This window comes from Candoia aspera, chromosome 7 (assembly GCF_035149785.1).
Source record: "Candoia aspera isolate rCanAsp1 chromosome 7, rCanAsp1.hap2, whole genome shotgun sequence".
Lineage (NCBI taxonomy): Eukaryota > Metazoa > Chordata > Lepidosauria > Squamata > Boidae > Candoia > Candoia aspera.
In genome coordinates this window covers 15,901,976-15,929,057 of record NC_086159.1, presented here as the reverse complement: position 1 = coordinate 15,929,057, position 27,082 = coordinate 15,901,976, and the positions used below count along the sequence as shown (strand labels likewise).

The 27,082-nt window shown below is 39.3% G+C and overlaps 1 protein-coding gene across 1 annotated transcript in view; it reads right to left on the bottom strand.

Annotated features, from left to right (window-relative positions):
• Positions 1-27,082, bottom strand: part of CACNA2D4 (calcium voltage-gated channel auxiliary subunit alpha2delta 4) — a 148,255-nt gene that overhangs the window by 475 nt on the left and 120,698 nt on the right. Inside the window, exons 30-38 of the mRNA XM_063308827.1 lie at positions 21,648-21,692; positions 20,418-20,480; positions 18,628-18,698; positions 17,602-17,677; positions 15,714-15,766; positions 14,653-14,708; positions 6,888-7,005; positions 2,038-2,150; positions 1-83 (exon numbers count right to left, since the gene is read on the bottom strand). Of these exons, the coding sequence (XP_063164897.1) occupies positions 1-83; positions 2,038-2,150; positions 6,888-7,005; positions 14,653-14,708; positions 15,714-15,766; positions 17,602-17,677; positions 18,628-18,698; positions 20,418-20,480; positions 21,648-21,692 (678 nt within the window). The remainder of the gene's footprint in view (positions 84-2,037; positions 2,151-6,887; positions 7,006-14,652; positions 14,709-15,713; positions 15,767-17,601; positions 17,678-18,627; positions 18,699-20,417; positions 20,481-21,647; positions 21,693-27,082) is intronic.

Genomic DNA, 27,082 nt, shown 5'->3' with positions numbered 1-27,082 from the left:
CTCTGGATGGAATGCATGGCAGGTGTCTGGTCGGCGTCTTAGTTTCTGGGAGCGCATCCTGTCGCATTTCACCGAAGTGTTATGTACGCAGCTGTTAAGGCTAATAGCAGTGTTTGGAAATGGAGAAATAAGGACATCTTACTTCAAATATCTATTTGTAGCACCAGGCGGATGGAGTGCTGGCCAATAATTTCAATTTGCAACTAAAAATACCAACCGGCCTACAGAAATGTATTTCCATTGCATACACAGAGCATTTCCTGATACTGAAGACTTCTGCCCACAGAAGGAGAACAACGGGACTAGCGTACACACTCCAGCAGAAAACCAGAGTGTCTTATCATATGCATTAGGTAAAGGTAAAGGTTTCCCTTGACATGAAGTCCAGTTGTGTCCGACTCTAGGGGGCGGTGCTCATCTCCGTTTCAAAGCCGAAGAGCCGGCGTTTGTCCAAAGACACTTCCGTGGTCATGTGGCTGGCATGACTAAATGGAACGCCATTACCTGCCTGCCAAAGCGGGACCTATTAATCTACTCACATTGGCATATTTTCGAACTGCTAGGTTAGCAGGAGCTGGGACTAACAACAGGAGTTCACCCCGTCACGCGGATTCGAACTGCTGACCTTCCGATCGGCAAGCTCAGCAGCTCAGCGGTTTAACCCGCAGCACCACCGCATCCCACATATCATATGCAGTAGGTTTCCTAAATATTTCTGTCACCCCTGTTAGGAGTTCCAGTTGAGATGAACTGGAATTTGTGGGCATGGATTAACACAAAATATCCTCAAATCTTATTGGAACTGATGGGACTTAATCACAGCTAATCTGGCCTACTTTTTTGTTATGGCTTTTAACTGGATTGAGGCCACCTTGAGCTGCTGCACACCCTGGGAGCTTTCCTAGCCTGGCAGCAAGCTGAATCTGTTGAAAGCAATGGCTTTCACCTAGCCTTGGGACACAGTCTATAAGTTGCTTTCAGCTCTGTGCTGAACTAAAGTGTCTCAGCCAAAGACCAGATGTAATGTTTCATTAGATACATTTTCCTATCCCTACATGAGTTTTATCTCTTTTCTCACCAACATTCTTGGTTCAAGCTGAACATTTCAAAGCTATTCTACAGAGTTAGTCTCAGCAGGTGATAGTTGAACTTATCTGGCCTTGGAAGCTAAGCATGGTTGAATCCGTTTAGAACTTGGATGGGGGACTACTGGGGATTCCTAGAATAAAGCAGTGGCAAGCTAATTCTATACTGTTGTCAAGAAAACTGCATGGATGTGTGCATGAAGTAGTTGGGTGGCGATGAATCTAACTCAAAGGAGTCTTTTTTATCACTAGCATGTTAGTTCTGTTAAGTTCCATACAGCTTCTAGGTAAAATGGGCAAAATTTTTATTTTGAGTTGCAGTGGGGCCATCTACAGTACCCTTGAAGATCACTATGAATTCCTGGACCAAAGGTTGGGAACCACTGGCTTAACATACTGTGCCAATCCAACCAAGTAGTCAGCCTATATTATGTTGTGTGGACCCAGAAATTTGGGTTAATTGAATAAATCATGATTTAGAGTAAACTCTTGAGTAAGTCTGTAGTGCAAACACAGCCAATATCTAGTTTGTACACAGCACTAGAGATAAAATTAAAAGCATCTTACTTTCATTGTTGCAGTGTCTAATAAATCTATCTGTCCTATATCTCCACAGAAAATTAGAGGCACAGACTTTAGAATTAAATTTTAAAAAAGAATTTAGAAAACAACACAACTTATTTCTTCCATTTACCTTTTTTTTTAGAAAGGATTTATGGAATCTAGAAAAGCACACACATTTTACTTTGCATAAGATGTAACAACCAACAGTAAATAACTGTAAATAGCAGCAATCAATACAGTACTGTGTTGACTTCACTTTTTAATAGAAGCATGTTCTATTATTCCCTTCTAGAGTTATGAAGCAGACCCTTTAGATTTGTACTTTACTTGTGCTAATCAACTGCAAAAGGCTTACAGTCCAGTACAACCATTGCAAGGGAAAAGATATATTTGACTTCTTTAGCTTGCAATACAACAGATGGGAAGATGCTGCAATCACATGTGGCATCAGTGACCAGGAGCAGAAGGTTGCTGTTGGTAACTTGCTGCACCAAAAACATCCTGCAAGGTTAAGAAGGACCCCAATCCCCAAAGACAGTGTTATTTTTTAAAAATATAATTTCTATTAAGAATTTTAATTACAGTAGTAAAAACTAATACAAACTAAACTTAGAGAAAGAGAAGAGAATGGAAAGGAAGAATAAAAAGTGCAAGAAAACATAAAAAGAAAAGAGAATATAATAAAAAGAAAAAATATATAAAGAAGTGACTTCCAACCTTCATCACAACAAGTAGAATCAAATTTAATAACTCTTCACCCCCTGTAAGGTTAGACAGGTATCTCTTCATCCCGTATCCCATCCCTTATCTATAAGCAAATCCATAAAACATCAACTTTTCAATCCTGGTGTCAGCAAAAGTCCTTAAAGGGCTGCCAGAACATTGAAAAAAAAAATCTTATTTTAACCTTGATCAAATAAAGCAACTTTATATTCCTTCCTTTTACTTCTAACAGGCTTAATCTTTAATTTAATCAAATATTGTCGTAGGATTTGATTTCTCTCCAATTCTTCTTTATCCCATTGCACAGATTTCTTTTTAACAAGCCTCTTTTGTAGATCCAATAAGAAAACATTTTGCAGGTCATTCTCTTGGTTTGTCATTTGTATTTTCCCTTTAATTTTTAAAACTCAGCTAGTTTCTTTTGTATATCCAGTAAAGCATCCTTTTCCAAATCATTCTCTTGGCCTGTCATTTGTAGTTTCACATTCTGCACTGTATCTTATCAGTTAAAATTTGTTCCACATCTACCATTCCTTCATTAACATATTTTAGACATAGTCTATCCATAGAAGCAGACATCATTACTGACAGTCTGCTTCTCACAAGAAGTTGTTTATTTTTTATAGTTAATTCCAAAAATCTTACAGTAAAAGTCAATGTTCCAAATTTATCTGGACCCTTAATCTGTTTATAACTTTCCTAGATCAAAATCTTACTTAGCTTTTTGCTGTTTATTTCAAATTTGTTAAATTCCTAAGCTTGAAATTAATTTTTCTTTTGTTCAGAGTTAAAGATAAACTCACCCAATGAAGACTTTTCAAATCTGTCATTCCAAAGGTTTCTAATAGCTTTAGAATAGTTAATAGGCAATTTCCGAAAGTGATTAGAGAGTGAGGTTTGTGAACTCAGTGTCTTACTTACCAAGGCTTACTGATTCTTCTTCTACCTAGGGTGCTTAAGTGTCTTATTACAGCTAAATGTCTTTATTTGTGTACTTATAAATTACGTTCTCATGTAACAGTAATGTGGCATAGTAGTTTGATTGACATAAAGTTCAGAGGAATATGTAAGTCACCTCCAGAGAGCTACAGTGCTCTGCTGCCCCCTACTGGCAATTTAAAGGTACAATTGAATTATGTGCCAAAGGCTAGAGAAAGGGAGATTCCATCTTAATATTAACTAACACCAAAGGTTCTGTTCATATTGGTGGAAATTTCATTTAAATTTTCATCTGCACAGGTTTTTTGAAGACCATTCTGCAAACTGTACTGAGCTGGTAACTTGGTGTGAGTTCACTGCAGTTTCTAAAACTAGTCATAAACTCAGGGCTACTGTGTTTCAAACATTCCCTTCCATACATCAGTGCCATCAAAGATTATAGAGCTGCGTGGATCATAGAGGTTCTTTGATAGAACACCAGTCTGCAACATAGGATGCAACTACAGCAAGCCTGATAGATGGTCATCAAGCCGCTTCTTAAAACACTCCAGTGAAAAAGACTCCAAAAACTATAGTACCAAGGCAGTCACTGGCAGTCACTTCCATTATTAAGTAGCTCTTACCACTAGGCATTTGTGTGTGTCTGTATGTGAGCCTATGCGTTAGCTTTTTTGGCAGCTGCATCATACTGGGTTCATGCTTTTGTTTTTGCTATTTTTTTTAATCTCTTCAATTGCGTCCGATTCTTGGAGACTGCCTGGACAAGTCCCTGCAGTTTTCTTGGCAAGGTTTTTCTTAAGTGGTTTGCCATTGCCTTCTTCCCAGGGCTGAGAGAGACTGACTGGCCCAAGGTCACCCAGCTGGCTTTGTGCCTAAGGCGGGACTAGAACTCACGGTCTCCCAGTTTCTAGCCTGATGCCTTAACCACTACACCAAACTGGCTCTCATACATTTTGCTAAAATAGATACCCACACATTACCAGGGATCTTAGTAACATATGGCTGCGAGAGCTGGACCATAAGGAAGGCTGAGAGAAGGAAGATCGATGCTTTTGAACTGTGGTGCTGGAGGAGAATTCTGAGAGTGCCTTGGACTGCCAGAAGATCAAACCAGTCCATCCTCCAGGAAATTAAGCCAGACTGCTCACTTGAGGGAATGATATTAAAGGCAAAACTGAAATACTTTGGCCACACAATGAGAAGACAGGACACCCTGGAGAAGATGCTGATGCTAGGGAGTGTGGAAGGCAAAAGGAAGAGGGGCCGACCAAGGGCAAGATGGATGGATGATATTCTAGAGGTGACGGACTCGTCCCTGGGGGAGCTGGGGGTGTTGACGACCGACAGGAAGCTCTGGCGTGGGCTGGTCCATGAAGTCACGAAGAGTCGGAAGCGACTAAACGAATAAACAACAACAAACCAGGGATCTTCTCCATCACCTTGATTCATCATTTCTCACATGTTTTTGTCCCTAACTTGTTGCTCTTCACTTTTCTGTCCCAGGAACAGAAGTCGCTGGTTCAAAGCAATCTTGATTTAGCTTGTGAAAGTTCTCCCAATATGTTCTTCCAAATATTTCCAAGAAACATCCCATCTTCTGCCAGTAGTTCTTCATTCTGGTAGCTCTAGTGGCCTCCCACCCTTTCATAACAGCACCATCTATGTAATCAGCTACTCACTTTCAAGTATTTTTCAGATTATAAAAACCTTTCCTAAAACAAATTTAAGTGGGAAGATAGCATGCTTCACAGGAAAGCAAGCAGTGTCCCAAGATATTCTTGAAGAACGAAGATGGTGAATAGTTATGTCAACAGTGTTTCATTTGGAAGAATTGCTTTTGTTCATTTTCCAGGTATCCAGATTTAGTTTATTGTTTAGAAAGTGGACGAGACTTTTCCAAATACCTCTGGGAAACATAGGCGGAGGCAAGCATAAGTGTCTGGGATAGTGGGGAGGAAGAAAGTTGTGTTATGATGTTGCGACTCAAACTTCATAATGTACGTAGTGGTACGTGATGGTGGACAAAAAGCCAGGGTGTGTGTTGCAATGTCATAATGCACATTTTGTTCTTTGTTTTCATCATTGTGGTTTGCACCCGATACCTATAATTGCAGGAAAAATATGGTTAAACCTCCTGCAATTTTCAGTAATTTTTCATCTAATGTTTTTGATGGGCTCCTATAACTTGGGTAGTGCCTATACAGGGGGTCCTTGTTTAATGACCACTCGTTCAGTGGCCGTTTGAACTTATGATGGTGCTGAATGAGTGGTAGTTTTGACCGGCCCTTGTACTAACAGCTGTCACAGCATCCCTGTGATTACCTGATCATGATCTGCAACCTTCCCTGCTGGCTTCTGACAAGCGAAGTCAGTGGAGAAGCCAGCAGGAAGTTGCAAGTCATGGTCATATGAGGTCCTCGCTTAACGACAGCAACTGGGACTGCCAGAACTGTCATCGTTAAGCAGCATAGTCACATCATTTTTTGACTTAGGACCACATTGCTTAATGATAGAGTTTCCAATCCCAATTAGCGTTGTTAAGTGAGGACTACCTGTAATAAAGCTATCAGTGAGAAAATATTATCATGTCTTTCTAGGTGCCGTTTTAAAGTTATAAATACCTCTGTTTAAGCAGCCTTGTTTACTTTTGTGTCCCCTATCCTACAGTGGTGCTGAGTGCTATGTACTCAACCCTGAGAATAAACGATCTCACAAAATATAACAACTGCCTGGCTCTAACCTACCGGACAAGAGTTACAGCTTTTCTTACGAGGATTGGAATGACTGTGTTGGTTGTACAAGAACAGACTTATTGAGAGTTTACCAGCAATAACCCAGCTACCGATAATTACCAGCTACTGGAGCAGCTACAGGAACAGAAACGTGCAAGTCCGAATGTGCTTCCTCCTCCCTCCCTCCATCTCTACGTGAACTAGGGAGGGGCTCATCTGAGACATTTTCTCAAGTTGCTTTCTTGGCCCAGGCTCAGGCCCCTCTTATCTGACCATTGCCTTTATTTATTCATCTATTTATTTAATCTGTATGGCCACCCATCTCACCAAGTGATGCTGGGCGGCGAACAAAATGTAAAATATCTATATAAAAAATTAAAATAATACAAGTACTGAAATACATAGCAGCCAAGAATAAAGCACCCATCCTAATGACTACACTAACCATGAAACGGGTCCCTGCACACGCTCGGGGCCACTGGCCCGGGCACACAGCCAGATCTTTAAGGACCTACGAAAAGCCAGCAGGTCATCCTGATCTCCAGAGGGAGAATGTTCCATGAGGCCTTGGTAGTGGCCCTCCCTCCTGTCCTTCAAGGTCGTTCCCTCTGCCCTCTACACAGTGCCAGGCACCAGAAAGAAGGACTATTTCCAGGTACTACTGATCTAATGTGGGTAGGACAGGGTGGTGACTTCTATGGCTGACCTTAAGTGCCAACCCAGCTGTATCTAGAAGGCAACAGTCTGGATCGTAACAGGATTTATTACTTTGGGGTGGGTGAGGGGAAAGGGGACAAAATTCATTGCTGCCCTTGAGAAGCCCAGATAAAGCCCATTCTCTTACTTCTGACAGTCTCCACATTCAGTTAGCCCATTGGCCTCTCTGATGGCAGGCTCGTGCACAAACACAGGATATTCAGTGTCACAGGGTTGCAGTGAATCGTGCTTCTTATGTCTGTGAGCTAGAAAGGGAAAAATAAAAGAGTCAGACTGAGAAAATCGGGCACAAGAAGAAATGAAAAGTGTGGAGGAGAAACAAAATGCACGGACACCAATGGCCACTAGGTGCTGCAGATGAACCAAAGTTTGAGGATGTGCTGAACACGTGATCCTAATCTCCCTTCACTTCAGGTACAGGTACAATTGAATCATGTACCAAAATCTTGAGAAAGGGAGACTGCTCCCACCTGCGACAATTGGTCAGGCCAGCTAGAAATTCTGGGTGCTACTGTCCAGCTCTGCTGAAAGGGAGGAGGAGGAGGAGGAGGAGGAAAGGGGCAGGGAAAGATCTTTATAATTCTCCACATCTGTCCGTTCTTGGCTTAAAGAGACAAATCCATCTCTAAAAATGACTCAGACAGATTTAAACAGGCAAATTGGTGCAATCAATCATGCAAGGGTCAGTGCATCGGCCGTTCTTTGGCATAAAACTTACTGAAATAAATGAAAGTTTGAGATGTGGAAGATGGTTTGGACAATTCCCTTTAATACAATGGAGACTGCAAGAGAGAAATGCCAAATGTAAGAGTGTAAGAGTTAAGCTTATTCCCTGCTGTAGGTTCTCTGGGACCAGCATGACAATGAGAACTTTTACCTTACTTCAAATAGCCATAATATCAAGGCAAGTCAATAAAGCTATAATGCCAAGTCCTTGTCTACACGCTTACTAAAAATAAATTTTCACTAATAAACTTACAAAGCAACCCCCAAAGAACCTCAATTTCTAGGATTATCAGAAATGTAACATTTGCTTTAATACACAACATATGCAAACATTTTTAGAAATATGCCCATTTGTAATGAAAACTCCCCGTTCGTACTGGGGAGAGAAGGATAAGCAATTTTTGTTTTTCTTTTGAAAAGGAATTCCTTTCAACCCAAATGCAATGTTTTATTACAGACTAATCTAACCAAGTAGAAGACAATAACCCCTTAGCTGTGTGGCATGTCAACCAACTGATGTCAGTGGGATCTCTTGAAGGGGAAGGTAAGCTGATCAGATAAGGAGAAGGTCCTGTTAATACATGACTTGGTTGCCAGGAGGGAAAAATCACTGATTCAACAGGGGATGGTCAGTCTCAATTGAAGCACAAGGTTCATTTAAGAATAGCAACTGCAGGACTACTATTTGCAAATGATCTCTACACAAATAAGATTGCTTGACCACTGCAGCATCACACAAGCCTGCTGGAGGAAAAGGCTGCTAGCATTTTACCTGTATCACTAATGACCCTTCAAATCAGCAGAAATGTTGTTGTTGTTGTTGTTGTTATGCATTTAAATTTATTGGCCGCCCAACTCCAGTGGACTCTGGGCAGTGTAAAAAACTAAAAAACATCCACAAGAAACATTAAATCAACAGGCAGCCCAGACTAAAATACTCTGCTAAGAAAACCCACAAAACAGAACAGGGCCCATTAAACAATGGCAAGCATCAACCCCAGGCCTGGGACCAGAGTCAGGTTTTCAAGGCTTTCTGGAACCCCGGAGAGGGCGCCATCCTTATCTCAGGGTGGGGGGGATGCTGTTCCAGAGGGTGGGGGTGCAATATTGCACAATAATGCCAGGTAATAATGAGAATTATTAGAATTAATTATCAGAATAATTTCTGATATGAAATTGGTGTGTCCTGTGTGATTTGCAGATGACTTATATCCTGTTTAGTGCAAACAGTGAGAATGCATGTCACTCATTGGGTCTTCACAGTTCTAAAGCCACGTTCAAAGTCACTGGCTCTAAACAAATCTAAAATATGTGACTCTAACAAAAACTGCTGGGTTGCAATCGTCCTGCCAGCTCACAAATTTACCATTCAGAAAACAAATGTTATGAAGCCAGTCTGCCATCTGCTAAAGAAGAAGGGATTGGTTTCATGCATTGTTTCCTCTTGCAGGAAGGGTGTGTTAAAGGCAACCTACTCTTTTTCTTATATGATATCAGTGTGGCCTGTGTGATTTGAAGATGACTTACGTCCTTTTTAGTGCAAACATTACCCAACAGCTTATTCTTCTGCATATGCTATTCCTTTCTGTTTCACCGAAATGCAGGTCTGTAGGTGATGTCCTGCTCTAATTTTCCTAATTTGAGAGAAGCAACCTCTCCAGATTGGGATTAAAGCAGAAATAAATTTCTGCTAGACAGCTCAATAAACATTGTAAATAGCTCCTTCCTTCTTTGGTCCCATTTAACTCTTCCATGTCACAAGGCAAGGAACACAATGTGATCTTTTGGACAAATTCAGCTACCATAGCCAATGGCAGGAGACAATAAGATAGGTGGGCAAAAACATCTGGAGAGCATCAGGTTGCCTACTGCCCTTCCCTTCCCTACAAGGGAAGAATTTGTTCAGACCTGCAAATCCTCCACAGCATCTTCCATACACTTGCTACCTTTGGTTTGTTTGCCAAAGACCACCAACCGAGTTCAAGAGCCAGTCTGGTGTGGTGGTTAAGGCACCTGTCTAGAAACCAGGAGACTGTGAGTTCTAGTCCTGCCTTAGGCCAGCAGGGTGACCTTGGGCCAGTCACACCCTCACAGCCCTAGAAAAAAAGAAATGGCAAAATCACTTCCAAAAATGTTACCAAGAAAACTGCAGGGAGTTGTCCAGGCAGTTTCCAGGAGTCAACACTGACTTGAAGGCACATACACACTGAGTTCATGGTTAAACAGGAATCTGAACTTAGAACATCTTAGATCACTAGCTTTGTAAACACGGGCAACAATGATGATGAGGCAGCCAAGTTGTGTATATTTTGGTTATGGTGTGTCAGATCTGGCCTGTTCAGATGAGATTGATGTATTGCCTAGAGAAAGAGAAAATTTAACCAAAGAAATACTTGGCCTAACCAGTTGGACTCAGCCAGGACAAAGCAGGAACTTAGTACTCATAAGCACCATGTAAAGGTCAGCTAAGGCAGCTTGTAGAAAAGAGAAGTGAAACTTTAAGGAGGGGCTGCTAGAAGAAGAAAGGAGGCCCTTGATGTATGCTGTGGCTTGCCGAACAAATGGAATTGAGGGTAATAATAAAAATAATAAACCAGGGAGGGGGATTTAGTTGCTAAGGGTGAACAAGACCACTGTATAAGCCTTTACCTTGCCCCCTTTCAGTGGGCAGAACTTTGTATTCTCCCCTTCTGCTGTTGCAATAAACTTGGCTCAAGGCAGAGACTCCACTCATTAAAAAGAGTCTTGGACTTTTCCCATTCACTAGAAATCATCTCAAGGGCTAATAGGAGGTCTACCTAGGGAGCAAAAATCCCTTTAAAAATATTTAGCTCATTTTACATATTTTCCTAAGGAACCCCAAAGCGGTGCACAGAGAAGAATTTGCAATAAAGTAATTTACTAATAAAGCCACAGACTATACGACAGAGAATAAAAGAACAACAGTAGTAGTGTCGTAGCATCTCCTCTAATTTTTCTTAGATATTTTAGAATTTTATGTATTTCTCTCTTATCCTAATTAATTGTGATTTTTTTTATTTGCTGGTCTATTACTGAATAAAGTTTTTTTTAAAAGTTATTAAGTGAAACATCATGTGACTGCATCTGACTTACATCAGTTTCATTGTGGTTGTTAAGTGAATGACCTGCGGTTGTTAAGCGCAATGTCAGATGACCACAACTTGTCACTGCTGGCTTCTTCATTGACTTTGCTTGTCAGAAGCCGGCTGTGAAGCTTACAAATGGCGATCATGTGACTGCGGGATGCTGTGACTGTCATAAATGCATGCCAGTTGCCAAGCACCTGAATTGCAATCACATGATTGTGATGCTGTGATGGTCATAAGTTTGAGGATGGGTCATAAAACTAGTTTTTTAGTGCCATTGTGAGTTTGAATGGTTGCTAAACAGGGCAGTCATTAACTGAGGACTACCTGTATTTTGTAAAATTGCAAAGGTGTTAAGAGTTCATAAAACTTTGTATCCTCTTTTTATAGCATCTCCCCCTGCTCCCTCCCAAATAACTTGCTATGCTGCGGATCCATGGACCAGAAAGAACAGTGTCGCCTCAAGATAAATGCAACTAAAGGAGTTATTGCAACTACAGTTACTGTATATAGAATGACTGGGGTGGACTTGTCAGGAAATGCTTAATTTATTCTAGCAACCCGGGTAACTTTGGACATACCACACCATTCTGCAATCCTTTTATGTTAGGTTTTTTACTATCTAACATCATGTGGTGAGTTCATTATAATGATAAACTGTAAAAAACATGCAAGTATTAATTATTAATCAATTAAAGGCACCATCATGCTTCCTGATGAAGATTTATCAGCTAGAACTTCTTGATCATCTTTAGTGAATTATCCCTAGATTAGGAAACAATCATGGAGATACCTAAACAAACATAAGTTGTGTCTTGGTACAATGGTAATTAATTAGATGCAACTGAGTTGGATTTGACTCCTGGTCATACAATGAGCAAATATCTTCCACCAAGTTGTCCTTGGCATCAATTTGTAGTTCTCCCAAAGACTCCAGTAATCTTTCTGACCCTATAGAATGATCTTATCCTTTGTCTTCCCTTCTTTCATTCCTCTTAATTTTGTCAAGATTAATTCCCTTTTCTAGTCCATCGTCTACTTGCATCACATGCCCAAACTATGTGAGTTTCTGCTCATCTAAAAGGGCCATTTTTCCTGCAAGATGTAGCAGTGACATTGTTTTCTCTCTGAGTGACACCTCCAGGGGAATCATCATCATCATCATCATCCTCATCATCATCATCATCAAGAAAGAATATTCTGTAATTGTGGGAGAAAATAAAATCCTCCATAGATACTTGCAGTCCTTACTGTTTCTGATGTTATCTGGTAAGTACCAACTTCAGATGTGGCACTTTGATAATCCATCTATCCAATGATCAAATTCATTGGCATGAAGGATTCAAAGATGAGATTACAGGCAGAAGCTACCTAGGCAGGTGTAGAGAATTAGGGAGATGACCCTGAGGGGAAATAGGCAAGAACCATTACATAAGGAAAGAGGGCTGAAACATTCCTTAAGTCCTTGAGAAACAAGATAGTATTCAGAAGAGATTCAGGCAGGCTCCTTCCTGATTCATTGGGATATAAGAGGAAGGGGAGGTAAAGCATAATCAGGCTTGCAAGATTCTGCTATTATAGCCTATCGCAATAAAGTTTAGTTCTAGTCTGTTTACTGGTCTGGTCTATCCTGAAGGGCTGACAGCAGTGCCATATAGTCATATAACATATAGACATATTTTAAATAAATGGAAAAACTGAATGGACAGAACATTGGGAAAGCCATGAAGAAAATTCTTCCTTTTTTTTCAATTTTGAAAAAAAGGATAAATGTTAAAAGATGGAAGATGTAGGAGAATCAGCATAAGATTCATCGTAGCAATATATAAAAGAATCCTTGCTCTCCAATTTTCTTATCTATTCTTCCATTGCTTTGATTTTCCAGACATTAATCATCTGTTCCATGCAATATTCATTAATTTTATGAAGATGTGAAGGAAAATTTAGATATTTTGCACTAGCTGCAACTATATATGCCATGCATAGTTATGCAGCTATCAGGCTAGACCAGAAAACATGAAAACATTTTATAAAATATATTCATCTTGCAATGAATTGTGGCATGATAATCAAGTAGAAACTTAAATTCCTGTTCCATCTGGGAAGTCATAACTAGAATCTGCCTAAAATACGATGCTGTGAATTTTCTGGTTAAATCTTCTGCAGGTCTTCTCCTGTTTCAGAAGACAAAACTCTTTGTATGACAACACTACTTACCATGATGAAAAACAGCTTTGGCTGTATTGTTCGCATGATGTAAGATATGATGAAAATGGGTCCGTCATGACATGTCCACAAGATGGTGGCACAACATTATTGTGAAGATACATGAATGGGGATGGAAAATGAAGAAAGAAAGAAAGAAATGATATGATGGTATGGAGATTAAAGCCATATAAGGTCACAACTATTCTATTTGATGTATCCTGATGCTGTGCTATAAAAGGTTGCAAAGGTGATGACCAGCACTTTGAAGTAGGCTTCTGGGCCCAATTCAAAGTAAGTGTCATCACCTTTGAAGCCCTGTATGGAACACCTGGATATATCAGGCAACACCTTGCCAAAATTGAAACTGTTCACTCAGTCTGATCATGTAGAAAGGGTCTGTTGAGGGCCTCCTCTCCTCAAGTCATTCCTAGGGTATGGACCAGACAACAGGTCTTTATCCTGGTAATCCCCATTCTGTGGGAAATTGTTCTCCTGGAGATTCACACAGCCTCAACATTGCTAATTTTTTAGAAAATGGTTAAAATGAGTATTCTTCCAACACTTTTGCCATGGCCTATTATAGTTATCACAAACATTGACACCATTATACTGTTTTTAATTTCTATGTTTTAACTTTTGCTTTTGAATTGGTGCAAATTTATTTATTTATGGGAAAATAAATATATAAATTATACACGTTTTTTTTCTCTCTCTATATATATATATAGTGTGTATATGTGTGTGTGTGTGTGTGTGTGTGTGTATGTATGTATGTATGTGAAAGGTGAAAGGTCCCCTGTGCAAGCACCGAGTCATGGCTGACCCTTTGGGGGGACAGCTTTCGCAACATTTTCTTAGCAGACTATAGAGTGGGGTGGTTTGCCATTGCCTTCCCCAGTCGTCACCTTCCCCAGCAAGCTGGGTGCTCATTTTACCGACCTCAGAAGGATGGAAGGCTGAGTCGGCCTGAGCCGGCTACCCGAATCCAGCTTCCACTGGGATCGAACTCGGGTCATGGGGAGAGTTTTGGCTGCAATGCTGCCGCCTACCGCTCTGCACCACACGAGGCTCTCTCTCTCTATAGTGTGTGTGTGTGTGTGTGTGTGTATATATATATATGTATGTATGTATGTATGTATGTATATGTATATATATGTATGTATATATGTATATTAAGCACAATTATGTGGTTAATCTGCTGATAGTCAGGATTTGGAAAATATATTTGTGGCACAACATGTGGTATGGTATAGTGTACTTAATATTAATGACACTTTGGAAATTCAATATATATTTTAAGAAATCTCTCTCTCTCTCTCTTTTAAAAGCCCTCTGATTCACTTTGTCATTATGCACAATCTACAGTCCATGACTAGAATTGTATTCTTTAAAAAGAAAAAAGAAAGTTGCCGTTTTCATAATTTTAATAACCTATGAACCATGAGAACTTGCTCCAGTTAATATAATCCAGAGATCATATGATAGTGTTCTCCTGATTTAGGTTTTTTGGGGCCTACTACTGATATCCTCTCATGTATTCCAACTAAAATACCTAGATGGTGGGTAATTGGAATGAATGAACTGCTTCACTAACAATTTTCAATAGTCTTCCACCCATCTTTTATGACAGCCTACTACAAACTATGTATCCAAGGCGCCGCAGTAGTCGATGCCATTAAGCCTTGTCAGATTAATGCTGTGGGTCAAAACAAGATGAATGGAATCCAAAGGTAATATTCTTAACACTAACAAGTGACAATCCTTTTGGGCTGTGCTAAATTGCATTATGACATAACTTTTTCATCCAAACATTGTGGCTGTTATGGACTTTCTGTAATCCTGCATACTCACCATCAGCTGAGCTGTCCATGTGCCAGAATCTAAAAATGTTAAATTCCAAAAGGAATCTGTCAAAGAAGAAAAATATCATGTAGTTTATGTCAGCCCAGAAGGGCAGAGGTGTTATAAAACAGGCAGGTAATTGTGATTTGCTGCTTAGAATTTACCTTGAAGCTAAATTTCCTTCTTGTCTGATCCAGGCACTTAAAATCCTTCTTCCTTACTTTTTGATTTGGTAATTGTGTCTTGATTTTCATATAAATTAGAGCAATTCCCATGGCAAGGCTGTCATTAACACTGTGCTTTTAGGAGCTGGGAGGGAAATATTCTCAGTCACCTTGAAAGCCATCTGTTTGACCATGGTGGATATCACTGCTATGTGATATATAGCAACAGCTGCTGAATATGCCTGACAAATTAATCTCTACTAATGTCTTGGAGTCTGGTTCCATGCTCAGAGGCATTTGGATCCAACACTTCCATCAGAGACCCATATCACCATTGAATGATGCTGCCCCAGATGTCTTCATCATCAGTACACCTTTCTTACTAAAAATTCCTGCTCTCCCATTGATAAAGTGGCAGGTGAGGTATACGGCAGTAATAGACTTGCTCAGGAACAGAATGGCCTTTTTTCAGTTGTGCTTCCATTCACGCAGATCATTTTTAGAACACATTAAGTTGGTCAAATTTGAGACTGGAAGAGCATTTCTGATGATTCAGAGATACTTCTTGGCTTACATCAGAGTAAAGCAGCATCTTCATACTGGGAACTGCAGTCCTCACCTACCTGGACAACACCCAGTAGGGGAAATTGTACATTTCATAACTTGCATTTCTCTTAGCACTGTCAACCACTTTGAAATTGCTTTAATATTTTCTTGTTCATTTCCTATTACAATAAAATACCGGAAAAACAGCAATAATACTATAAAAAGAGAAGAATATGTTTAATCTGAAGACCTCCCAACTATGGACTCAAACATTCAATGCTTAATATACCAATTAAATTTTGCAAGCATAATTTCTTCAGATGTAATTTTCCCCTGCAGCTCCCAAACATTCATACTCACATGAAGAAATCGGTTATCAGCCACTTTGCTGCTGCCAATAAGATATGAATTGGCTGTTGAAAAAAGAATGATTAAGTCTTAAAAGAAAAAGAAGCATTTTAGGTAGGACACAATTCCAACTTTGTTCCCCTTCATAACTTAAATGGCTTTCTTTAAGAATCAGCAGGAGTTATACAAAATGCATCAGTCAGCTGTCTTTTCTAATAATGACAAATCAGGACATTTAAGAAAAATGTAGGAAATATTTTGAAAATATAGTTTCTCCAATTGGAAAAGCTCTAACAGATTAAGTACATAAGAGAAAAAAAGATCAGGTTATTTGTGGTGGTGAATGTTTTTAAAAAAACAGTTCTTATAATAGAAAGGAAGTTTTATTATCAGACAAAATGTTACTGATTATTACCATAAATTGAAAGCAAGCAAACAAAACCCAACATCCCTCCCAAACAGCTGTTCTGGATCATGTAATACTGAAAATATTGCTATTCATTTTAATAAAACCCAAGGTATTATATATTTGCCAAAGAAGCAGCAGGCATATGCAAAGATAATGCAAGAATCAAAAGAATGAAAAGTTCACCCTTCACTTTCCCACCCTAGAATGAATTTTCTCTGCAACATCCATCTTCTCTAAATTAATATATATGGGTGGTCCTTACTTAACAACTACAATTGGGACAGTAATTTTGGTCGCTAAGTGATGTGATCGTTAAATGAATACGACCCAATTTTACAACCGTTTTTGTGGCAGTTGTTAAGCAAATCACCATGGTCATTAAACAAATCACATGGTTGTTAAGCAAACCACAGGGTTGTTAAGTGAATTGTGTGGTTCCCCACTGATTTTGCTTGCTGGAAGCCAGCTGGGAAGGTTGAACATGGTGATCATGTGACTGCGGGATGCTGTGATGGTCATAAGTATGAGGACTGGCCTTAAGTTGGGTTTTAGCACCATCATAAGTATGAACCATTGCTAAATGAATGGTCGTTAAGTGAGGATTTCCTGCACGTGCTGTCACTTGTCTAGTACAAATAACTCAGGGGAGAGATCACAAAATGAAGGCTGGAGTACTCAGCCAATTTATTTGAAAGTGTTCTCTTTGCTTCCTCCCTCCCCTGCCAAACCCTGGCTTGCTCCTTTTGCATGAAGTTGGATTGCACTGGATCTAGTTCGCTTAGTTTTTAAACTCTATTTAGCTGCTAGAGTAAGGTTGTGTGGAAACTACCTGCTTTGCAAAAGCAGGACTCAGAAAATGAATGAATGACTGACTGAATGAATGAAATTAGATTTATATGCCCCTTCCATTCAGGAACTTAAGGTGGTATCCATAAAGCTTCCTTCAAGTGTTCATAGTTTATAATTCTGCTCCAGCAAAGTGCATGGACTGCAAGCAAAACAGGAATAGAAAATGGCAGTGGAAATCTAATGTTACCCCATGAAATCCAGCAATTTTGTGAGAATCAGGAATCAGGAATCCCTTCTCACAGAACTCAAGGCTTTTGAACTTTGCTGCTGAAAGGTTTTAATATTTATCTTTGGCACTGACCAATTTGTCACACCAACACAACAATAATTACAGAGTAGAAATCCCATCCTTTTCTAACAAACTATAACTCCTTACTAGTCTTCAGGCTTGGATGCTCAGATGTATGTAGTGGCCTGTATAGCCTTTTACTTTCAGAATGCTCTGCCAAGTATAAGAGGGAAAGAACACCTAGAGGTGGACATGCCTTGGCTTCCTTGTCTACCCTTTTTTGTTCTGGAGAACAAAAGCCACTGGTCTCATCAGAAAGAAGAGCACTTCTGACCTTACTTGCGTCATTTTGTTCCATGCTCCAAGCCTGGTTGTGACTTCATGGTGCTGGTTTATGATATGGAGATACTTACACTGAGAAGAGGACGGGCACCATTAGGATGGTGATGGGGCGATTTGCACATGGCTTGGTAATCAAACATCTTCACCCTGCAGAAACACAGAAGTGACCATAGGCTTGTGTCCAGAACTTCCACCTTGTTCTGAGAGCCATCAGTTACCCACCCCCCATAATTATAATTTACTGATACATTATACCCATAAGCATGTACTTTACATATCATATTTGCCAAGGTGAGTGAGAGAGAACCTGTAGCTCTTTAGAGCAAACATCTCTTATGGGGAGTAGTGCTAACCACAAAACTAGCATGTTGAATTCCACTGTCTTCATCCCGTCTCTTTTTATTTTAATCTGTAGTAAGTATTATTGGGAATAAGGCATTTTCAGGGCATAGGAAGAGCAATTTAGGCCCCAAGTCAAACCTCTTAGATGGGGATCCCCATCCCAACATTAATCATCATTTAGAAACCTAGTGGCTACACTGAAGGAAACTAGGGTTTGCACAAGATAAGGCACTCTCAGGGAGCACCAGCAGCAGTGGTGAAAGAATCCTGGCAGGTTGCTCATACAATATTAGGGCTACCAGATCTGGGGTGCAAATTTCCATACAATCACCAAATGGCAGCGCAGGGTTTCTGCTTGCAACTGTCTTCTGACAACTTTATCCCACCCATCATGCCATTCCAAGCAAATACCTAGGTTCCTTTATGGCAGTGTTTCTCAACCATGGCAATTTTAAAGTGTCTGGATTTCAACTCCCAGAATTCCCCAGCCAGCATGCTGGCTAGGGAATTCTGGGAGTTGAAGTCCAGACATCTTAAAGTTGCAAAGGTTGAGAAACACTGCTCTATGGGCATGTGCTGATCCTACATGATTAGCATTTTTAAAAAAGATTTTGAGTCCAGCTAGCTCTCTGGTGTCTATGAGCCTTAAGGCAGCTCTACCCTTGCCTTGACTATATTTATGCTGTGAAGCATTTTGCTTCAAACAGGGTCTTCTTCGAAAGGAGGTAAATAAGGAAGAGAATGATTACACTTACTCTTTGAACATTCCCATATTTACGAGCTGGGTTATAACAGAGCCATCCACTTCTCCCAAAAATTTTCCAATCTGCAACCACAGGTAGGTATAAAAGCAAAATAAAAATGGAGTTTCTGGAGAGTTTTTAAATTAATGGGTTTTGTTCACAGAGCTTTCTTAAGCAGGTCTGTTAAATATCCACCAGATGTAGTAATACAGTATGCTAAGATTGATTAATGTTATCCTCAGTTTGAACAGGGCTTTTTCTTTTAGTGGTTTAGCATGTTGCAAACTCAGTCTGTTGGTTTGTTTATAATTCACTATATTTTGTGAACCTGAAAAAGAGTTAATTCAGCAACCAGGTTTATAGGTGTGTGATTGTTGCCACAGGCTACAAGGCTGAAGTACTTACTGATTATCATTATTATACAGCAGACCCTTTAAGCATGTAATGTTCTACTATATGCTCAAGTTGTTTGTGGAAAATGTGAAAGCACAGCAAGCCACAATAAATTAAAAAACTGAAGTCCAAGCCTCAGCTTAGCTTTGAACTAACTATGTTCTTGTAATCAGGCTGAGTTTGTTAGCCTGATTACATAGCAGAGGCATTCCCAAATATGTTAAGCTTGTTAGATTAAACTTTTTTTTTCTTTTTGTGGCTGACTGGGCTTGTTAAGCAAATCCAGTTCATTGGTTAATGTAGGACTTAGTATACCATGTGAACCCAGAAAATGGGTAATTCAGGACAGTCTGCTGATTGAGCATGCTGCATGAACACAGTTATCTTGCAGTTATCTTGCACATTGAAGGCAACACATAATGTTTGTCTAAAGCAGTGTTTCTCAATGTTGGCAACTTTAAGATGTGTGGACTTCAACTCCCAGAATTCCCCAGCCAGCATGGGAGGTGAAGTCCAGACATCTTAAAGTTGCCAAGGTTGAGAAACACTGCTTTAGACAAACCATAATGTGTTGCCTTCAGTGTGCAAGATAAAAACAGTGGCCTACTTTGTAAGGATGATGGAGAGAACGAATGCAAAGATTTTGAACACTTGATGTATTATTCAAATCGTGCTGCTACTGCTGAGATGGAAGGTATTAAGGCAATTAAGTTGTTTTGTTCAACTCTCCTTGTAGTTTAAGGTCACTTTGTCCAAGGAAGTTCCTGATGGGATAGGAGGCATGCTTCCTTCTTAGTTTTCTTGTCTGACACTGGAAAGCCATTGCAACTTTCTTCCCTTTTTCTTTACCCAGATCTTTACTTTGCTATGGGAATATTTTGCTTGAATCATGTTTCAGCCATTGCACTTTTATTATAATGCATTTGTATGTGGAGAGTATCTCAGAAATCTATCCAAAACACTGTTTCCTCAAAATACACAGTATTTAGTCTGACTTGGCTTTGTCAAAGTAGAAGCAGGTTTGACAGGTTCCTTAAAAATCTTCAGAACTTACTCATACACTTCTGAACACAGTTTAAAGGGCAGGTACTTACTTTTAAGGCCCTACAGAAGGAATTCTGCACTTACCCTCATACCATTCTTTCTAACAATGAAAGCCTACACTTTTCAGGTGAGCTAGTGGTATCTCAGCCATGGTAATGAATATTTTCTCTTTTTCTGCAATATGAAAAATAGCTGGCATCTTTTGAAGGGATTCAGAGCTGCATATCAAGCTTTGCAGGAGGGGAGATGTGAGGGACCTTGGAACTACAGGTTATGATTTCCTAGTTTGGCCATTTTATTTAGTCCTTCTTCCATTCTCTGTTTGATAACTAAAGTCAAAGAGCCACTCATTCATTCCTTCTTACCTGTTGGGAGATTTTGGAGACAAGTATGAATCCATTATTATCAATAAGGAAACAATTCAGATTCTGCAGAAAGAAAAAGGCAGAATCTTCAGAAGAAGGTTAACATTTGGGAAGAACTTTTAGGCCAAAGAATAGACCTCAAAAGCTGCATTCCAGCAGGAATAATCTGTTGGAGGTATCCCTATAGGACAACACCAGGCAGGGCTGAAGCAAGCAATGTGGAGACCAGAATCAAAATAGATGGGATCAAGCACTCTCTTTTTCTGGTACCTCTTTTTCCTTTGTCTCTCCCAGAAGACTGCATGAAATTAGATTAAGGGTTAACAGCCTCATCAATTTTATAGAATCAAAGGATGAGAACAGACCTTGGAAATCATCTAAGGCTCAGTTCAGATCTCTGGCAAGAACAGTCTTTCCTTTGGTCAGCAATCTATAGGCCAATGGAGGAAGAGAAGGAAGGAAGGAAGGAAGGAAGGAAGGAAGGAAGGAAGGAAGGAGAGATGGGAAGTGTTCTGTCCACTTTGGGTCTTACCTCTGCCCATTCTGCTTTTAGCCGATTTACTCCTTGGACCCATCATAAGTTATCCTAGGGGGAATGCAACTTTTGCTGGAAAAAAAAAGTTCCCCAGCCTCTAGCTTTTTATGTCAATGGGGTGGACCTATGAACAACTATTTATTTTTACTTATTCATAAGATTTATATACCCCTTCACCTGGAATGACTCTAAGCCATCTGCATTAAAGTAATAGCATATACACACCAATGAATACAATACTTTAAATACAACCATTTTGCATAACATCAACCATGGTTGGCACTAACAGCAGCCTCCAAAGGCCTTCCAAGATACCAGGACTTCTGGAGCCTGCAGAAGGTGATTAGATTCAGGGATGACTTTGCTCTGGGGACAAAGGAGAGGAGCTCCCCCAGAAAATGCTCACTTCCCTGATTTCTCCTGTCTCACCTCACAATTGTTTGGGACTTTCAGCCTGCTGTCCACCGTATCGATTTGACCTTCAGGTGAAGCAGTCATAGAATGCTCTATAAATAACCATCTATAATTGCCACAGTCTCCTTTGTAAAAACATAATTAAAAAGACAAACAAATACAAGGCAAGTGGTGATCCTGGATCTTCTCTTATGCTGGATTCAGGCTGCCCATATAGCATGAAGGTAAATCTGAACCACTGGATTATAGATTTGAGCAAAATCAAAGTCTTAGCAACTTACATCATCGTAACAGTTAATTGGACACAAGCCATCCACATTGCTACACTGTAAAAGAAGAGAAAGAGTTTAAATACTCTCCCACCTTAAGCTGCATTTTCCTGACCGTAGGTACTTCCACTGGATTTATGGAATATTCCTGTCTAATTCTAGGAGTACTCACATTATTCAGGCAGATTAAAAAGAATTTCCTACTGTAGTATTCCTCTGATTGGGTCCATCCAGAAATTTTGACCACCAGCAATAACAATGATTATCAGCAATATTGACTATGAGTTGAATGTAAGAAATATATTACTTGTATTCCCAAATAAACAAGTATTTAAATTCTTACCAATTTAAATACTTGTTTATTTGGGAATACAAGTAATATGCAAGTTATTTATGGAAAAGACTGGATTGCAATTCCAAAGTTGACACTTTTACTTATGAAAAACTTCCATTATGGGATAATTTGGTAATAAAAATAGTTGGTAAACTATTTTTGAGTTTCAACTTTGAGCAAACCTGGGCTTTTCATACTACTGTATTTACTTGATAAGAAAATAAGGTTTCTTCCCAAAAATTTAATCTGTGAATCAGAAGGGGGTCATCCTAGCTTTGATAAAAAGGCTAAAAACATTGTTGAAAACAAGCAAATGGATACAGTGCAAATTCTGTACACATGTCTGCTGAAAAGACTGAAAACGAGGGATTACAGTACTTAAGAGGGGTTTCTTACCTGGAAACTTTAATCTTTTTTGTAATTTCTCTCCTTTCCTTCTTTCTTTCTCTCCTCAATTAACTTTCCCTCTTTCTACATCTCCATCCGGTTTTGTTCCCCCACTTTCTCTTTCCTTCCACGGAAGCTACAGATTCATCTCACCCTATTTTTATCCTGCTTCTGTGTCTGTGTTTAGCTGTTCAAACAGGGTGCCCTGGATATTAGTGCTCAAACTGATGTAGCAACACTTGCAAAGATCAGATCCTTAAGATGGTTGGCCCAGAATAAAAAGACTTTCCACCTAGAAAAATACCTAACAGTGGGCCTAACACAGGGCCAAAGAGCAGCCTTAACCAAAAGCAACAGCTTTGCTCCTGGATTCTGTGATAAAATGGAAGTACCATATGCAGAGAGGAAATGTCTATGTGGTGCTCCACATATAGAAGACATTGCGCATGCTCTCTTTGATTGGCAGCTATATGCCTCAGCCAGGGTGCAGCATCTAGAGCCACTAATTGGCAGGACAGCTTATAGGGACCCCTTCGGCAGGCTGTCTTCCTTCCTTCAAGGTATAAATACATGGAGAGTCAGAAAGATTGCCAAGTTTATAGCTAAACCCATTCAACCAAGAGCTTCCTACCTAGATCAGATTGGGGTCAATGGCCAAGGGGATGAACTTAGTAGAATATTTTAGTGAATGCTTTTTATATATCCCAATATGTTGTGTTAATTTTACTCTGTTTTTCTATGCTGATGGTGTGTTATGATTTGAACTGGTCATTTGACTAATCAACGAACGAGACAACTCCTTGCATATTGTTGCATGGTCATATCCAGGTAGTCACTAAGAGCAGAGTTTGACTTCAAGGAGACTTTACTTAACTTTGTGTTTTATAACATTAACAATAACATTATCACAGAATTGTAGAATTGGAAGGGGCAGTAAGCACTGTTTAATCCAAACCCCTGCAATGTGTAGGAAAGCCAATTAAACCATCCATGAGAGGTGACTATCCAGCCTCTTCTTAAAAACCTCCAAAGATGGAAAGCCTACAACCTCCATAGGTGATAGATGATGATGATAATGATGATTGATTGATTCACAGAAAGCAAATAATACCAAAGAAGGACATGAAAAATTATTTTTATAAAAGCTAATACAAGTATTTGGCCATATTTCTAAATCAGGGACACTACAAGATTTTCAGAGGCTTCAGGGAGGTGTGGGGAGAAGTAACAATCCCATTTATATTTTTATAATGGGGATGCTTTAAAAAAAGGGAGGTTCCTCCATTCAATTTAGTGCTGTGTCTGGAAGAGATAATGCAAAATGCTTTTGTTTGATGCAAGCATTTGCTTGATTGTATGGATAAACCAAGCCATAAACCTGCTAATTGCTTCTATATTATGAAATGCATCAAGAAGTTATGTGGACCAGAAATGAGATGTAGATGCAAATAAGCTTTTAGAGTCAGTATCCCATCCCTCTGATTAACGTGCACTATCTTGCCAAACAGGAATGCAAATATTTCCGAAAGACAAGAACTGATTGTGATAATCAGATCCCCCTAGTCTGTTTACCATTCCAGTATTTATCTGCATATTAATTAAAATGTCTGGTTGGCTGCAGAAAACTCACTAAACATTTCTGACTGGACACCCAATGTTGTGTAAAGGCAATCTACCACATCAACAAATTAGCCTGTCTTCCATATAAAGTTGAGTTCCCCTTAACATATTTGTGATTACTTGTGCCTACATTTACATTGGCATATGGAAGCATGCCAGGAGAAGTAAATCCTGGAAAGCAAACAAGCATTTTGCTTTCAGGTGCTGTGTATTAGTGGTACTCAAGTATTCTGCCTCACTACTGGTCTTAAGATTTTTAGACTTCCAGTTGAGAGCCATGGCGAGCTGAATGTTCCCTTTTTGCAGTGGGATGGTGTTACTATGAAGATCGGCATGGGATGAAGGTTCCTGGATGCCGAAATGCCATCCGGATTAAGGAGAGTTCTTTGAGATTCCCCATGTGACTCTGCACAGCCTCTCCTCGTGAGTAAACTGCAGGAATTGTCGTTTTGCAGTTTGCCTATGGGTCGAGTGTTGGACGTGCCATATTGAGAATATGGAATAGATACAAACCCAGGCTGTGCCCGAAAACACTTTTGTGGCTCTCAGCACAAGAAGCATTTTATAGACAAGAAATAATAGGCAAATACAATTGGCTAACTTACTGTGGGATATTAGAATTTTGTCAGGGGAATACAAAATAAAATCAAAAGAAGAACCGATGGCAGAGGGACATAGTTGCCAATGGTTTTCTTATTTACAGTTATTAGAAAGATTTAAAGAAGGCAAAAGAGTTTATGGTTTTGAACATTGTGAGACTGGGTTTGAAATGGAATTATATACAAATGATGAGCATGTAATTACTAAAATGTATAAGCTTCTATTGAAAATTCAAAGAAAAGAAGAACAAGTGAAAGAATGTATGATAAAGTGGGGTAAATATTTTGGTTATAATACAGGTAGTCCTCAACTTACAACCGCAATTTGGATGGGAACTTCCATTGTTGAACAATGCAGTCGTTAAGCGAGTCATGCCTAATTTTATGAACTTTTTGCCATGATCACTAAGCAAATCACCCTGGTCATTAAGCAAATTTGGCTTCCTCCATTGACTTTGCTTGTCAGAAGCCCCCTGGGAAGGTTGCAAATGGTGATCATGAGATCCTGGGATGCTGCAACCATTGTAAATACATGCTGGTTGCCAAGTGCCCAAATTTTGATCACGTGACCATGGGGATGCTACAATGGTCATAAGTACAGGGACTGGTTGTAAGTCACTTTTTTTCAGTACTATCATAACTTCGAATGGTTGTTAAATGAATGGTCGTAAGTCAAGGACTACCTGTGTACAGCTGAAACAATGGGAAAATATCTGGTTTGGATTGAAATTTACATGATGTTATAATCTTAAAGAGAATTTTTATAAAATGATGTACCTTTGGTATATGTCACTAGCAAAATTGTCTGGATTGCATAAAGGCACTTCAAATTCATGTTGGAAATGTGAACAAAAATAAAGGAACATTTTATCATGCTTGGTGGACATGTAAAAAAGCTAGAAAATTTTGGATTCAAATACATACAATTAATATACAATTGAGACCTGTTGTTTTGGGACTGATGGACAAGCAGTTGGAAAACATTCATGGAACTTCGTTTTTGTATATGATAACTGCAGTGAGATTATTGTATGCACAAAGATGGAAAGATTTGGCAATACTGTACCTACAATGGAGGAATGGTTAGTGAAAATGATAGAATTTGCTGAAATGGCCAAATTGACTTCCTTGATTAGAGAAAAGACAATATCTACATTTATTGCTGACTGGAAACCCCTATGGACTTTTTACATAAAACAGAAAAAAATGAACTTATGATATATGGTTATGATGATTAGATAGGAGAGATTATAGAAAGAAGAGAGTCATGATGTAACTTTAGAGAAAGGTAAATTTATAATTGTACTTATAACTGCTGTAAAAAAGATCAGAAGCCACTTCTTTGTATCTTTTTTCTTTCTGTTCTTTTAGGTTTCTTTAGCTTTCTCTTTTTTCTTTTGAGCTTGTAGCTTTCTCTTTGCTTTCTTCTTTTTCTTTTTTCTTTCTTTCTTTATATTAGTTTGTATTAGTTTTTAATCTTCTTTTTTAAAACTTTTAATAAAATTATATTAAGAAAAAGATTTTTGGTGTGTTTTAGGAGGCCTAGATGTTAAGGGCTAAGAGTTAAAACAACCAGCCTTAGAATTGACAAGGAAGTGGCAGATAGCTTCTGTTATTTAGGATCAACCTTCAACAGTAAAGGAACGAGCAGTCAAGAAATACACCCAGACTAGCACTTGGTAGAGCAGCCATGAATGTCTTGGCAAAGACAGTCAGATGCTGTGATGTGTCTATACAGTACCTACAAAGATCAGAATAGAATAGGGCAAGCCATGGTATTCCCTGTGACACTCTATGGAAGCAAAAGTTGGACTTTGAAGAAGCAGGGTAGGAAGACTATTGATGCTTTTGAATGTTGGTGTTGAAGAAGACTCCTGAGAATACCATGGACAGCTAAGAGACCAAACCAATGGATCACTGAACAAACCTAGAGTTCTCACTTGAGGCACAACTGACCAGGCTTAGATGATCCTATCTGCATACATTATGCAAAGACCTAGCTCTCTGGAGAAGGCTCCAGTGCTGGAAAAGATGGAAGGAAAGAGAAGATGTTCATCAGCCGCAAGCTGGATGGACTCAGTTTCAGTGGCAGTGACTGCACCATTGGAAGACCTGAAGGACCAGGTCAGTGACAGATCTTCATGGAGAAAACGTATACAGTGTGTGTTTGTGTGTGTGTGTGTGTAGTAATTAAGACTCGGCACTGACTTGTTGGTGCACAATCAATCAATCAAGAGTTAAGATGGCTTTATTACTATTTTTTGAAAATAAGTTAATATAGGCTTCACTTTAATTTCAGGCGCTGTTGTTTGTATTAAACAGTGACTTTATTCTATTCTAAATATGTGTTAAAATAGTGTTAGGGGTGCTTAGCACTTTCCTTTCTGGTGTGTTAACTGCTTGTAAAAACCACTAAAAGAGCTGTCTGGGAAGAGCAGGATTACTTTTAGGAGGCAAGGCAGACAAGACTCCCCTGCCTCCCCCACAACCCTGAAAGTTTTTATCTT